Source organism: Atta colombica, unplaced genomic scaffold (genome assembly GCF_001594045.1).
Source record: "Atta colombica isolate Treedump-2 unplaced genomic scaffold, Acol1.0 scaffold302, whole genome shotgun sequence".
NCBI classification, from domain to species: Eukaryota; Metazoa; Arthropoda; class Insecta; order Hymenoptera; family Formicidae; genus Atta; species Atta colombica.
The window spans coordinates 76,557-93,338 of record NW_017259407.1 but is presented as its reverse complement, the minus strand read 5'-3'; the positions used below and the strand labels follow the sequence as shown (position 1 = coordinate 93,338).

At 32.3% G+C, this 16,782-nt stretch overlaps 1 protein-coding gene and 1 pseudogene across 1 annotated transcript; both read left to right on the top strand.

Annotated features, from left to right (window-relative positions):
- Positions 1-9,760, top strand: part of LOC108690265 — a 13,093-nt pseudogene extending 3,333 nt beyond the window's left edge.
- Positions 9,761-12,703: 2,943 nt separating this feature from the next.
- LOC108690281 (dolichyl-diphosphooligosaccharide--protein glycosyltransferase 48 kDa subunit) lies at positions 12,704-15,828 on the top strand. The gene is made up of 3 exons (XM_018197489.1): positions 12,704-12,932; positions 14,126-14,752; positions 14,911-15,828. Exons 1-3 carry the CDS (start codon positions 12,800-12,802, stop codon positions 15,453-15,455), a joined length of 1,305 nt encoding a protein of 434 aa, XP_018052978.1. The 5' UTR covers positions 12,704-12,799; the 3' UTR covers positions 15,456-15,828.
- Positions 15,829-16,782: the final 954 nt, after the last annotated feature.

Genomic DNA, 16,782 nt, shown 5'->3' with positions numbered 1-16,782 from the left:
CACGATGTGGCATACGCTGCAATATGTGTATGCACGCCGTATATACGTACGTCTGTGTCCCATGCGTGTTGTGTGCGCGCTTGTTCGCCGGTCGCACGACTATCTAAATATAACCCTACGACCATGTACACACGTATATGGGATGTATTCAATGGTTATCGCGATTTTCGATACTCCCCGACAAAGTTGGAAAATATTTCGTCATGCCGCTGCAGCTGACACTGCAACGGATAAGAGTGATGAGGGTGCCGTAGAATCAAGAATGCAGGAATCAACCCCCTCCCTCCCTCACCCCCCATCCCCTCTCTCCCTACCCCCCTCATTCCCTCCCTCCCTCCTCACCCCCTCTCTCTCTCTCTCTCGGTTTTGAAGAGAAAAAGTAAGAATTTTAAGCCTCTAAAAATTCAGAATGTAGTTACTCATTTTAAAGAGTAACATGTTACTGTTAAAATTACTTTTGCTGAAAGTAATCGTTACCATTATTAATTATCATTTTAAAAAGTAACGTGTTATCGTTACATATTATTAAATTGCTTGTAGTGATATTACTATGGTTCTATTCATGATTGCAAAACCGAAAAAGATAACAGAGAGTAATTTACAAAATCATTATGTATATCACTATGTATGCACAGAAATACTAAAACAAGCGTTAAGATCTGCTTTGACCGAAAAAATAGGATTCTTCTTGTTTAATTAAAAGTAAATAATTGCACGAATGCAAGTAATTATAGTAAAATATAATCAAACGTATATTATATTCTAACAATATACATAAAGAGATGAGATCATGCATAGTTAACGTAAAGAAATTCCCTTCGCTAGATTCGTACTGGAATTTTGTCAATTTATGTAATAGTGAATCCGTGATATATAAAATTAGATGTGATTATCATTATAGATACATGACAACAAGTACTTTGTGTTTTAATAAGCATGTTAATTGTTGATCACATGTTCACATGTAATCTTCTATATAACGGATTCACTATGATATAAATTGATGAGATTTTGATATAATAGAAAGGAAAATTTGATTATACATAATCTCATCTCTACATATTGTTAGAATGCGATAATATACGTTTGATTATATTTTACTTATGACAATCATGATTATAGAAAATGACTCAAATGTGAGTCAAAACATTTTATTTTTATATACTTATTTAACAAAATTTGTATGTACACACGTTTTACACAGTTTCTTAGGCATTTGCTTGTACTGGATTTGTATCTTTAAAAAACTAATTTTATTATTTTGTTTAAAATCTATAATTTTATTGTTTTTAGCAAGGACTTGGGAAAATATTTGATATAAAGGAAGATCCAGAGGATCCTGAAGCTGAACCGTGAGTATTAAATAAACTTTAAAAAGCTTATATTGATAAATCTTTACATTAGAACCTCTTCGATGATCTTGACTTTGGGATATTTTGTCAGTCATGACTTTAAGTAGCCTTCAAAAGATTTTAAGTAACGGTCACTATATTCGTTCAAAAGTTATTAACAACTAAAGTTTAAAAAATAATGTCATTATTCGTTCAAAAGTTATTAACGGTCGAAATTAATAATTACATTTCTCTGCTTTATATGAAGAATCACATAATTTTAGACAGGAAGAAAGGTTATGAAGAAGGAGGAATTCAAGAAATACAACTTTTCATATAAAGTGACTTTCACCCGACCTACCTCCCTACCAAATGGCGCGCGACTTTTTCATCCCACCTCCCTCTTGTCAAGAGAAATGAAAATCGAACGCTCCTGCAAAAGGGAAGGTGGGATGAGAGTCAAGTGGCGCTTCTCGTATTTAGATTATTTTTTAAACTTTATTTGTTAATAATTTTTGAACTCAGTGAACGCTGCATAAAACCTTTTGAGATCATTTAAAGTCATGACATTGACAATATATGTCAAGATCAAGGTCATCAAAAAGTTCGTAATGTAAAGATTACCTTTATATTTTATTCTGCACTGAAAGAAAAAATGCAAGTAATTTAACTATAATTTAAATAAATATATAGATTAAGGGACCAAACTCCAATGACCTTAACTTTGACATATATTATCAAGGTTACGAAAATATTGTCCGGAAAGTTCATGCCGATGTTGAAGGAAAATTGAAACGCAGAAAATTTAAATTTTAGTATATTTATTAAATTATATAGGTTAGTCGGCACGAACTTTCTGGACAACTCAATAAATAATATTAAAGAAGAAAATTTATAATCCGTACATGTGAATATACAATCAATAGGAAATAGAAATCTTTAATGATCAAAATTGAATCATAAGTGCTAAATAATGCAATACTATATATATATATATTATGTGTAGTAAAAAGAAATCCATTATTTTTGCATGAAATTGAATGGAAAAATAATGGATTTCTTTTTACTACACCTAATATATGTCACCATTGCCCGTCGAATTGATTTTTCGGAATTTTTATAACGCAGTCCCGATAGAACTATAGTAGTAATTAGGGCGGATACTCGAAAATACGGGTCGGGTTTTTAAGTAAAAGTTTTCCTATAATATATACAGTCAGCCTCCATTATGACCTTCCAATGACCTTGATCTTGATCTTGATTTTCAAGAAAATCAAGATCATTGATCTTTCCGGTCACTCGTTGTTTTTTTTGTTATTAATAAAACAATTTTCATAAACAGAATAATTTTTGGACGCAAGGTATATACAAGATCAATCTTGTTTCATATGTTATTTCATATGATTCCATATTTTTATGAACATGTTAGAATGATAACTCAAAATAATAACATACGAAAAAACATGTTTATATTCAACACACAAAAAACATTTTGCCTATATTTCATTAAAAAAAATATTACATTTCATTCACAACCAATTGCAACATTAATTAATGGATATAAGAAATCATTGTCTTAAAAAGCTCCGGTATTCTTTCATCAAAATCATACCGTTTCTCAAACATAAATTCTGCTATATAAGTAATTAATATAATGCTCTTCTTTTACGCCAGAGCGAGATAAAGCAACACGCATGACACGCTATAATCGCTCAATATTTTGCGTATGTAGATACGTATGTCTGACACATGATCAACAAAATTTTCAGAATGATTCACATTATGTATTATGTACGTAATTAAGATTTTTTAAAGAACTGTATCCCTTCCAACAATCACTGTAAATTACTCTCTATCAGATGCAATACGTTCTTGAATAAAACTAATCTAATAATACTAATCTAATAATTTTTGAATAATACTATCAATATATCTGCAGTTTGATCTTTCACTGGAACAATAAATATGGCATTTACTATGGCGTTCGATGGCACCAACAATTCACTGGCCCTCAATTAATAGTTCCTGATTATACTTTCTTCAACCAATTTTCTTTTAGTTGATCTCCATTATAACTTTAGACAAATCATCAAATCATCAAATCATCATTAATATGTTCTCTTTTCCATTGAGTTAATAACTACTATATAAGTATATAGATAAATATTAATAAAAAAAATATATATGATGATTAGATATACATAGAAACCTAGATCATTCTGATAATCTTGGCATTGACATATTATCGTCATTATTGTTTCAAATTTAATTATAAACTCTCCCCATGATTTCGATTGCGTGGAAAGTCAAACGCTCCTCGACAGAGGAGGAGGGTGCGGATAGTCCTCTCTTCGCATGGAAAATCGAACGACCTTAGGTAAGAGGGAGAGTGCGGATGGACCTCGCTTCGCTTGGGAAATCTTTTTTTTATTAATAACTTTGATATTTCTTTACATTAGGGGATACATCTTCGATAAAACATATATTATTAATATTCATCGATTTTGATCTGTTTTGACGTTAAAAATGAGTGTCAGGTTTAGATAAAACTCAGCCTTAGAGAGAGAGGGGGGGATGAGGGAGAGGGGAAGGGAGGGAGGGGAGAGATGGGGGGGGAGAGCGAACACTCAGATCAATCACTGTAGCTGGGAATGTAATAGAGCGTAGAGTAAATCCGTAAGCGAACTGATTGAAATCTATTTTGCTTATGGATCATTTTGCTACGTTTTTATATCCCTATTACAAGTGATTGATCAATCGATATTGAATTAACGTCGATCGATGTTGAATTAGCATCAATTTAATATCGATCAATCATTTTTAGCTAAGCCGGAAAACCAGCTTACATCTAATTCAGACTGAACGCAGCAAATAACAGAGCAGCAACCAACCAGCAAAGCGATATTTTTTACACCATTGTAAATATCGCCTTGCTGATTGGTTGCTGCTCTGCTGCTCGATGAATTAGACATTACTCCCGACATATCTACCGCTACTGCCGCTAGCCTCTATCGCTACCGTTCGTTGTAAACGATGCGTTACATTTTAGTAAATTAAGATAATTTTACAGTACATCGTCGAAAAAGAATTTCTTTCTTCAGGGTTATAAAACCGACAAACTTAACGAAAACTTATCTGTTTGCGGCGGCGTATGTCACAACCTTTGGCGGTACCGGAACGATTATAGGTACACCGACGAATCTTATCTTTAAAGGTATCTACGAATACAATTTCCCTGCTGCTGATCCAATCACTTTTGGCAAGTGGATGGTTGCTTCGATTCCGCAGATGGCTAACTCTTTTATATTATGGCTGTGAATCACTTTTTTGGGATACCTGAAGCCACGTAGCAAGGATGCTGAAATGGCAAGAATTGACGTAGAAGGCGAAGCCATCGCAAATCAAGTATGATATCATCTATTTATAGAGTTATAATAAATTTTTTTGTAATCAATCGAATATATAGTAACATTACTCAATAAAGAGTAAGGAACATTTACTCAATAAAGAATAAGGAACAATAAAGAGTAAGGAAGAGTAAGGAAATGCTCAAAATTTGTACAATTCATCAAATTCACTTTGTATAACTTCAGATCGTTGAAATTCGGTGAGAAATCATCGTAGACAAAAAAAATAAAACAGCATTTTGAAGCTTGAAACTTGTACTTAGCATGCGTTTTTATATAATTTTTACTTTTATAAATAATATAGCAACATGGGAGTCAGCGCGAAAGTAATGCGCAAAAAACACCGACTTTAATAATAAATTAATATAATATAAAATGAATTTCAGTTCTAGATTTGAGCTATCTTCAACATAGTATTACAATCAAACGGTTAAAAAAAATACAAAGGATCACAATATAGTCCCATTTATATCATCAAATTTTATGTCGCATCACGTCGTCCAAGGGAGAGATAAACACCAATTCATGTTTTAATGAATATAAAACGAAAATTTTCTTTCCATCTAGTGTGCAATAGACTTATCTCCAATGTGACGACAAGATGCTTAAAACAGTAAAATTTTAGATTGTTAACAATTAAATGAACCAAATCGAAGAATGTCATAATTAATAAAATAGGTTGGTAAGCTCGTCAGACGTCAAACCAAAGTGGCAACATATACATAAAATAAACAAATTATGATGTAGGTTATCCATATCAACATAAATTTATATAGATAGTTAACTAAATCATAGAATGCCTGATTTAAGTCCTCTGTATCTGTCTTCAAATTGAGACCATTACTTTGACGTTTGATATATAATTGTTTGATATATAATTTCAAAAACATTTGTGATATAATTTTTCTACATCCAAAATTCTAGCATTAGACTAATCAAATTTATGATTATGATGCAATTTATGATTGTAATCCTATGATCAGTAATCACAAAAATGAATCGACGTTTTCCTCCAAATATGATATATAATAAATAATGATTCATATGAAGAGCAGATTTTCAAAATGCGTTTTGTCCAAAATTTATAATTTTCAGAAAACAGAAAAGAAAGTTACAAGAAAACTATTGTTTTTATAGAAAATAACAATAAAAGCCAATCAGTAAGATGTGAAATGTTGAATAAAATTGCTAAACAATTGCTAAAAATGTTAAACAAATGCATGTTTATTTCTAGTTAAAGAATATATAATAATGCATTTCACGAATGTCTTTCTAGGTTTTTTCAATATACAGGGAATCCCGTAAGTTTTTTCAAGCGCTTTTGTGTAGATAGAGTAGACTAAACTGAGTTGAAAAGTCCTCTATCATTTTACAATTTTTACAATAGTTAACAAGATATTAATTACTAAAAATTGCCGAATATTAGTCTTCAATAATTTTTTACTCAAATGTTACGTGTTCCTTTCATTACGTCCTTGCCTACGTTAAAGGATAAAACGATTCACTGTGTACACAGTATCTGTCTGTGTGTGTTCTTGCTGGAAAGCACCCTACATTTACACGGCATCTTTAATCAGGTTTAATAACATCCATTATGAAACAGGCCAATCACAGTCCATTCTTCTGAGGAACAACTATAATTAGCCAATTTCATAACTAAGGATATTATTAAACCCGATTAAGCGTGTCGTGTAACAAAATCACAAAGTCACTAATAGAAGTCTGGTTGCATCGATATTCCTTTGCTTTAAGCTTAAAATTCTCTCTGTCTCTATCTCTCTTTCGCTTTAAAACGAGACAGAGTGAGTTTTAAGTCTTGCTTAAAATCAAAGTAACGTTAGTACAAGCGGGTCTTATTAATTTAATTCCGGGCCACAATCACCCGCCCAGCATACCCAGTAGTTTGCGTTACAACCCGACTTGCATGTGCATATACACAATCACGCGTGCGACGGATGATTTGCTACCAGTAGAAGGGGTATCTCAATATTTAAAAATTTTTTGGATAAAAATTCTCAATAGAAAAAATTAAAAAGAACGATTTAGGGCTGATTTAATTGTGTAATTAAAAATGGAAAGGAAGCTTGCTTTTTCTTTTTCTCTTTATTTTAAATTTATTTACAAATCAACTTTTTGATAAGAAAATGTATTGATTCTCGTAGGTAATAAGTCAAAACCTTAAAAATCTAGAACCTATGACATTTCATGAAATCTTCGTTGCATTACTTTTTATGGGATGTATATTTCTATGGATATTTAGAGCTCCTGGATTCATTCGCGGATAGTCAGAAGTTCTAATGGACGTGTAAGTCTAAAAATTTAATTTTGTAAAACGTAATTGTTTAATTAGAAGAATTAAATAAGATAAAAACAAATTTTTTGTATCCTTCTTTAATCGCTTCAAAATTGATAATAGAATTTAACTATATAAGTACGTATGAGTATGTAACTTTTTCTTTAAAACGGGAAGATGAAAAATGAAAATTTCCTCCATTAATTATCAATAATAAAAGTTTTCATTTCTCACGTTTCCACTCTAAAAAAAGATTACATAATCGATTTTCTGTTCTTTGTCAGTAGTATGTATAGGCCGATTCACACACTGTGTGTGTGTGTGTGTGTGTGTGTGTGTGTGTGTAGCGCGGAGGAGAGAGGGTGACATCACGGGGATAGGGGGAGAGGGGGGGGGAAAGGAGGATGATGTCGCAGGAGTCGTGTCACAGAGATCTGGGTTCGGGGAAACGCTATTAGCGCTATTCGTGTCATTCTATCTTCATCGTCCATTAAATGTGAAACAAGGATAGTATGGCCGGTATTCATATTTGATTTTTATTTCAAGACCGTTTTAAGTAATATCTTAAGATGCTAATGTAGTCCTCTGATTGGTTCGTGACTTCTTAAGACCGTACTTAAGACGAATGTCTTGAATATAAGATCTGATTATGAATACTGGCCTATGACACAAATAGCATTGATAGCGCGCTTCCCGAACGCAGTCAGAGCGAGGGGGATGATACATCGGATAATACGGGCGGTAATACGTCAGTACAGTATGTCTTACCCAGGATATCACCTCTCCCCGCGCTCCCCTCCACCCACACCCAACACGTACATACGCAACACACACGTTGCGTGTAACATACACGCAATAACACATAGTGATCTAGAATCGGCTTATATATACATATACTTTGGTCACTGTATTGGACTGTACTAAAATTTTCTTTCTTGTTTTCATCAAACTTAATATGTATTTTGTTTTAAGTACAACGAGGATATATATATTATTTATTATTTATTATTTTTGTCAAAGAACAGTTTTAATAAAAACTAATTTTTCTGCGAGCGCATCAGCAAAAATTATAATAAATATATTTTCTTTTAATGAACTCGTATTTCATTTCAAGCATAATTTTTATATAGAATATTAGCGGTTTCGACGCCCGCAATCTTTGCATGTCTGCTAATGTTTTTCATCCCAAAAGAGCCGATTTTTTTACACTTTTACAGCAGCGACCGTAAGAGCAGTTTACAATTACGAAACCAAGTATGAACTTGAAACACGAATAAGTAGCAAGTTACTGACTTTCTTCTAAAAGATAAGCGAGGAATGGCTTGCTACTTGATTTGTCTTTCTGTTTTATAATCTTATGTGAGTGCTCGTGAAATTTTATATGATCACAGCATCCAGATAAGTGACCAGATCGTCTGAGGGTCTGATTACTTGGCAGATTATTCAAAGATGCCGTGGAAATTGATATTTCTATTAGGCAGTGCTAGTTTTGCTGTCTCAAAAGGTAGCATTGTCTCAGGACTTGCCATGAAAATAGGACTAGCTTTGGTACCTTTGAAAGAATTACCTCCTGTGCTGATGTTGGCCATTGTTATTTTATTCGTTGGTACATTGACGGAAGTTACTTCAAACGTTAATACAGCTAATATAATTCTACCTGTCGTCGCTCGTATGGTAAGAATTTGTTCAATGATAAAATATATTATAACAGTATAAATTGTCAATACTAACAACTTTAGGAGAGATTACTTTCTAAATTTTAGAAAAAATGTAGTGATAATACCTTTATCTTCAAACACGTTTACTTTTTGTTCATTTTTATAATTTATAAATTTTCTACGTTTCGTTTTACCTTTTTACATCAGAATTTTGTACTCCTCGTTCAACGATTAAAATAAATTTTAAGAAACTGACTTTTACAATTATTCTATTTTTGTCGTAAGTATTTCCTCGTAAAAATTGCGATTATTATTCATTTTTGTTTCTCAAAGTGTGTGACGATGAAGATACATCCATTATATCTGATGATGCCAGTGACTCTGACGTGCTCGTACGCATTCAGATCCAGCCAGTCGCTACGCCGCCAAATGCAATTATAACTGTCGCAGATCATTTACAAACTAAAATAGCAGTCAGATGTTTCCCCACTATGTACAGTTTAATAGTGCAAGTTATCCTATTCTCTACTTGGGGAGTCTTTATTTATGACATCGGTGAGTTTCCAGCTTGGGCAGAACAATATAATATTACTCGAAAATCATAATTTAATCATGTTGCTAATATCTTTACTTTATTATTCATGTCAGTAAATAATTATGAAATATATTCTTATTTATTATCTTAAATATTATAAAAATAAAATATTAATTATATATTTATATATTTAAAAATAAAATGCTGAAAATAATTGTTTAGCTATTATTTAAACTTGTTTTACTTTTTTTATTTTACTGTTAGTAACGTAATAGAGCCGATTCTATTTCTATAGCGCTTCAAAGGGGGTAGAGGGACAAAGGATTCTCAAGAGGCGTGGAATTTTATGGGGTATATATCGATTGCCCACATCACTAATTGGCTAATTTAAAATAATATAATCTCATTGGTGAAGCAGTGAAAAAATTATTAGAAACACACAGTTGTCAATTGTAATTTCGATTTCATGTCCGACAGACGCAGAGTTCGTGGAAGGAAAAGAGAAGTGCATCGTCGTGGAAGGAAGAGATCAGTGAGGAAGAGATCCTCGTGATGTCACGCGGGATCCACCAACATTTTCTTTCTCCAATCCCATTGTAGCCAAATGTAGTTGCGTTCTCTCTTTCATCCATTATTGCTCCCTTTCTCTCAATACATTTTATTCGCTCGTTCTTTCTTTTTCCCATTGTAGCAATATGCAATTGCGTTCTCTTTTTTTCTATATTACAGCTCTCTATTTATCATCTTATCTTTCCCTTACGTTCTCTTTGCTTCTCTTTGTTTTCTTATCTTCTTATTCTTTTTTCTTTTTCCCATATTTTCCATGTTTTCAATTAAATCATCTTTTAAGATATTTATTTACAATAACTTTATTTAATGTTAAAAATTATAATTTTGATTTATCGATTCTTTAATATAATTAATTTTAATAATATACCAGCAAAATACAGCATGTAACTTACATGTAGATGTTATACAATTACACGAGTGTGGGGAGTCGGGAATGTTACATGTAATATTATTTGTACAGTCACGAACACTAAGCTTATGATTTCTTGTTTCGAGGGTTTGCGGAAAAATTTTCAAAGCGCAATCCATCATTTATCTTTGGAGAAGAGTGAAGGAGTGAAGTAGCTTATTTTCAATCTCCTACCACTTCGGAAAACATGAAAGGAAGAATACAGAGTATTTTTCGCGAAATAATGATTCAAGAGTTAAAAGAAGTCCAAGCTTTTCACGAAAATTGATGAAGACTGATGAAGATGGGCATGTCTAGATCAGTATATGGCGAACATTTATGTCAATAATAAAAAATTTGTTTCAGTGATTTATTTTGGTTTATATCCCGACAATAGTTGAATTTTTGAAAAGATACTCTAATGCAAAATTATTCAGCTTATCGATAGAACGTAGTGAACTTTTTATCAGACTCTGTATATATATTTAAAGAATCTATATATATATATATATATATATATATTAAATTAGAATTAAAAATTTGAATTTAAAATATTATTCTAATACACTTTCTATAACCATTTCTTAATACGTATATACATATATATATTTATGAGATTTATTAAATCCTACAATTCTCATTGCGCTGTTTTAGATATCTACAGAATTTCTTTAAATTGCAGTCTGTTTAACGTTCTGAAACATCAAGTTTATTTTGTATTAAAAAAAAGAATCTGAGATATGTAAAATATCAAGTGTGTACAATATTTATATAAAATCATCTTTTATTTTAAAATGTTAATTTTTTCGATAAGGCACTAATTTATATATCTTTTATTTAATAAAAATTTTGAAGATATCTAAAATTGCAATGAAAACTACAAAATTTATTAAATTTCTTAAATACGTATGTATTAAATTTTAGTTAGAGATATATTTAATTATCTTCAAGTTTTGAATTCTAGTTTAAACCGCTTTATAATTAAAAAAATAGAGAAATTTTGTAATATTATTAACATACATAACATTATAACAGAATATTATACTATTGTATTCCATTGGGTAAGATACTTATTGGAGTTTAGTTTCACAATGTAACATGCAGAATGCATTGTAGTTTTCCGTTCTTAAGACCTAGACACAATGTGAGGCAACAGCGATAGTAATAAGCGATATAATAATATATAATTGTCGCCTCCCGTTGAACAATGTCGCGAAAGAAATAAAAATGCCAACTAATCTGATTTATAATATCTCATATATAGATCGTAATATATTCTTCCATCCGCTTCAAGATTATTATAGCACATATTAGGTGTAGTAAAAAGAAATCCATTATTTTTGCATGAAATTGAATGGAAAAATAATGGATTTCTTTTTACTACACCTAATATAAACAGAATGAAAAATCTGAATGCTGATTGATAGACTGTAAGGGTATATCCACATAAACTTGCATAATCGCATAAACGTATGCATAAAGAAAATTATCCAATCACATTTTACGTACAACTTTGTTGTACGTAAAAGAGAAATGCGATTAGATAATTTTCTTTATGCATATGTTTATGCGACTATGCAAGTTGTGTGGATATACCATAAGGCGAAATAGACATATAGAATTCTCATCGGAAATTTATCGCTATTGCCTGAAAGGCCATATAGGCCGAAATACATATACATATATGAATTTATATTGTTAATGTAAGAATTTTAAATATATGATATTCAAACAAAAAAAATTCTGCGTCCTTGTATTTTATATTTGTATTTTGCGAGCCACTAAATTTATAAAATTATCGCTATTGCCTCATTCTATGTTCCTATGTGCAGTAATATTTCTGTATGTTGGATTTTTCTATTCCTATCGCTATCATTATCGCTATTGCTATCGTTATTTTTATTACTATCGCTATTATCTCGCATTTAGGACTTAACTTGTGGACACAAGGCTTTAAAAGTTATGGCCTATGCATAACAGAAATATTAGGAACAGGAATAAAGTGCTGTCAATGTCAGTATCGCAGCCAATTGGCAAGATTTTAATGTCCAACTAGCAATTCAGCAGGAAAACAAGCATCGTGTGCCGTAGGCTTAAATATGCCTAGTTCAGATTGGATGCAGCAAGCCACAAATGTCGAGCGGCGGAGCAGCAACCAATCAGCGAGGCGATATTTACAGTGGTGTAAAAAATATCACCTCGCTGATTGGTTGCTGCTCCACTGATTGACGTTTGCTGCGTCTGAACTATACATCAAGATTTCAGAACATCAGATATCAGTTACACCGGTGTACACGGTTTCTGATAGGTTGAAATCTTAATGGTTATTATTCCTATTCCTAATATTTCCTCCATTGTACGCAGGGCCTTATGTCTCCGGTACATCAGCGCGATGTTCATCGCGCGTGACACGCGATATCCAATGAGTGTACAACTTTATCAATATTCTCATTCTAAAAGTATATTGTCATTGGATATCGCGTATCGCGCGCGACTAATATCACACTGATGTGCCGGAGTCATTAGGCTTCTCTCTGCTTATTTTATTACCGAAGAAGAAGACGTTCGGCAATATCGGCGTGTATCGTGGCAAATATTTCGTCATAATTAGTGCGCGATGAGACTCGTAGGATGGTTATTCTGCTTGTTCCTTGTGTTCGCCGGCTCGAATGCCGGCGGCCCGATCCTAGTCCTGCTTGACAATCTCGCTATCAAGGAGACTCATTCAATATTCTTCAAGATGTTGCAGGGTATTCGCACTTTGTTATTTCTAATCATCTCTGACGTTCGAATCATTGGCAGCTGTCTTTAGCAATGTTTCTCACGTATTACACGTTATCGGGGACATTAAATGTATATATTTGCAGAATATCAACTACATCTGAGGGCATAGAGAACAATAATTAATAAATGTTTCAGTCTATTCCATTTTTTTTCCACTCATATTCTGAGATCATGCCAAAACATCGATTATTGATCCAATCATTTTCAATCTTCTCAAGAAACGTACAATATTTGTCATATAAGATGAATATATTATTTTAATTTAAAATTAATTTTATTGAGAATAAAAATTGTTATAATTTCGGTAATTGTTTGGAATACCTCCTTCTCCCCATCTAAAATCTTAATAAAAATATATTTGACACGTTTTCACTCAAAACGAAAGAATCTGGCAGAAAAACGCGGTGATCAGCCTCGTGAATCGAATTATCAATTCGCGTTGAAATTCGAGATTTTTAGAGGTTAAAATAGCTGTCATCCCAATTCGATACAGCGCTATATATACGTTCTGCATTAATTACACAAATTCTCTGCTTCACAAACACAAATTCACTGCTTTAAAAATACAAATTCACTGCTAATGCAATCTCTAAAGTGTAATCTTTTTTAAAGTCTCGAACTTTAACGCTTAATCGTGAACTATGAAGTCGATACGTTTTTCTGCCGGATTCTTTCATTTTCAGTGAAAACGCATCGAATGAGTATATTTTTATTAAGATTTTAGGTGAAGTATTCTAAATCCATGTAATCTAATGTATTTAACATTATTTAATATTTACTTAATGTCTCATATATATATATGTGTGTGTGTGTGTGTGTGTGTGTTTAAAATTTTTAATGAACACTTACTTATTAAGTAATTGAATAAATTTAACAGAATTAATGTAATATTAACCCAGTAGCATACAATGCATGTTTCTTTTACTGGATTGCTTGTATTTTAAAATTAATAAATTACTAGAATTGTATCACGCAGGAACACATTCAGATTCCTATCTGAATGTTCTCCAAATAAACAAGAATAAAATGATTTTTGGTTTGCACTTGATTGAGAACAGTTTAGAATGCATAATTTAATAAAATGCAAGCAAGAAAAAGCAGGAAAATATAGCATTGTAATGTTATTGGCTTTAAGTAATATGTTTTAAAATTGTTACAGATAGTGATTATACATTAACTTTCAAGTCAGCTGACGATGCAACTTTGCAGCTTTCCAAATACGGCGAATATTTATATGAACATCTAATAATATTTGCACCTACGGTGGAAGAATTTGGTGGTGCTTTGAGTGTAGACACCATAACGGAGTTTATAGACAATGGCGGAAACGTATTGCTTGCTGGCTCCTCACATTCTGGCGATGCTGTACATGAATTAGCTTCAGAATGTGGCTTAGAGGTAGATGAGGAAGGCTCCACTGTAATCGATCATATGAACTATGATGCTTCTGACAGTGGTCAACACACTACTATAGTAGCAGATCCAGCGAATCTAATAGATGCTCCAATTATTATTGGAAGCAAGAATATCCCCCCATTGCTATATCAAGGAACCGGACTAATCGCGGACACAGATAATCCTTTAATTTTACGTTTATTATCAGCATCTACTTCAGCATATACCTATTATCCAGATCAACCAATCAAAGAGTATCCACATGGTGTTGGCAAAAATACTTTATTAATAGCGGCTCTACAGGCAAGAAATAATGCCAGAGTTCTGTTCTCGGGTTCCTTGTTTTTCTTCAGTGACGAAGCATTTACCAGTCCTATTCAAAAGGGACAAGGTAAAGTATACAAAGTATACAAAGTTCTATAGCAACAAAAAAAAGATATTTTTATTTATCTCTTGAAATTTCTTAATAATCGCTATCTCTAATTAAATTTTTTTACTTGATTATTGAAAATATTTATATGAGGCTTAAAAAAAATCAATTGCTTGCAGATGGTCAAAGATACGAGAAATCTGGCAATCAAGTGGTAGCCAAGGCCATGACACAATGGGTGTTCAAGGAGAATGGTGTCATAAGAGTGTCGAACGTTCACCATCATCGAGTCGGCGAAACGCAGCCGCCAACCGCGTATACGATCATGGACAACGTGGTGTATTCCATCGAAGTCGAACGACTGTCGGATGGCAAGTGGGTGCCTTACGAGACAAACGATCTGCAGCTGGAATTTGTACGAATCGATCCGTTCGTGCGTATGACTATGAAATCAGTAGGAAATGGTCGCTACGAGGGCAGATTTAAGATCCCTGATGTGTACGGGGTATACCAATTCAAAGTGGACTATACGCGCATCGGATTGACCCATCTTTACAGTACAACGCAAGTTTCTGTGCGTCCACTGCAACACACACAATATGAACGCTTTATACCGAGCGCATTTCCATACTACATAAGTGCATTCTCTATGATGGCTGGTGTATTTTTGTTCTCTCTCGTGCTGCTGCACTACAAAGAAGATATGAAACCGAAGTCTGAATAACATCTTGATGCTCGCGGACATTATCGATGTTCGATGAGATATTCTTTTTTAAAGATTGCAATACCACTTCGTTTTTTTTTTCTGGGAAGCAATACTAGGAGAATTCAAAAGAAGAAGATTCAATTTTTAATACCATTTATTTAATATCTTTCTCCATCTTTTTTATGCACACAATTTTCAATATTATTTATTGATGCAGCATTTTATAGGTAATGCAATGTCATAAAAATCGCGTTCCTACACATACATGTTAAAATTTTATAATTCTATAGTTCAAGAAATAGAGCACTGTATATAAATGATCGCAGTAGATTATATGCAAGATTGTATTAAAAAATCGCTATAATAATCGGGAAAAATAAACGTTAAAAATTATTTGCCGTTATTTAATATCTATTCGTACTTTAGTAATAAAGTGAAATTTTTAGTTCAATTTGTAATTATATTTAACATATTTTTAATATATTTAAAATATAAAAAAACTGTATATAATTCGACTGTTATTAATTGTCTATGATATCAATCAATTTCTTAAAATTCAACCTTTTTTTCTACAATTTGTTTTATCAGAAAGAAATCTGAAAGCAGTCCTAGCCCCAGTACTAGCCCCTCATTATGCAGTTGTTATGTGTTCATATCAACAATTACGTAACTGTAAAATATCTGCGCAACTGTTATGAGCACATAATTCAATAGCATCCAGAAACACGATCGCTTACTGTGTGCCTAGTATCTGTTTGGTCTATATTTTTAGATCCAATGGAATATGCCAATCAGATGCAAGAGCGTTCAATAAGCGATCATGCTTCTGAATTCACTCATTCAAATAAAAGAGCTCAATGAGCGATTGTCGTTCTAAATGCACGCAATGGCTGCGTACAGCAGACTTAACAATTGAGCGTTCGCTGTTATTGGTGAATTTAGATCATCCAATCAACATTTTAGATTTGGAAGAATACATTGAATCTGTTGAACGCAGCTATTGACTGTATTCAAAACGTTCAAACTGCTGGCAATTTTCTTCGCGCTAATTGGATTATACTTTTAGATCTAGAAGAATGATTCTATCTCAGTAAACAATTACAAAACGGTTGCACAACAGTGTTGACTCTACTGAATGCACTCAATGAAAAGAAACTAACGGATAATATATAACAGATACATAATAAAATTATATATATTGTATAATGATTTTATTAAGATCATAATGCAATAAATACTAAGTATATAAGAATAGAATCAAATCTATAATGATCGAAGCTAGATTTTTAATGCTTAAATAATTTAATGTGAATTTTATACATGTATATATATATATATATATATA

Bases quoted from the DNA above. Each gene is read 5' to 3' on its own strand.
- LOC108690281 (XM_018197489.1), top strand. From the start codon at position 12,800: ATGAGACTCGTAGGATGGTTATTCTGCTTGTTCCTTGTGTTCGCCGGC. The intron at 12,933-14,125 runs GTATTCGCACTT...AAATTGTTACAG, and splicing joins ATTCTTCAAGATGTTGCAGG to ATAGTGATTATACATTAACT. The intron at 14,753-14,910 runs GTAAAGTATACA...AATTGCTTGCAG, and splicing joins TCCTATTCAAAAGGGACAAG to ATGGTCAAAGATACGAGAAA.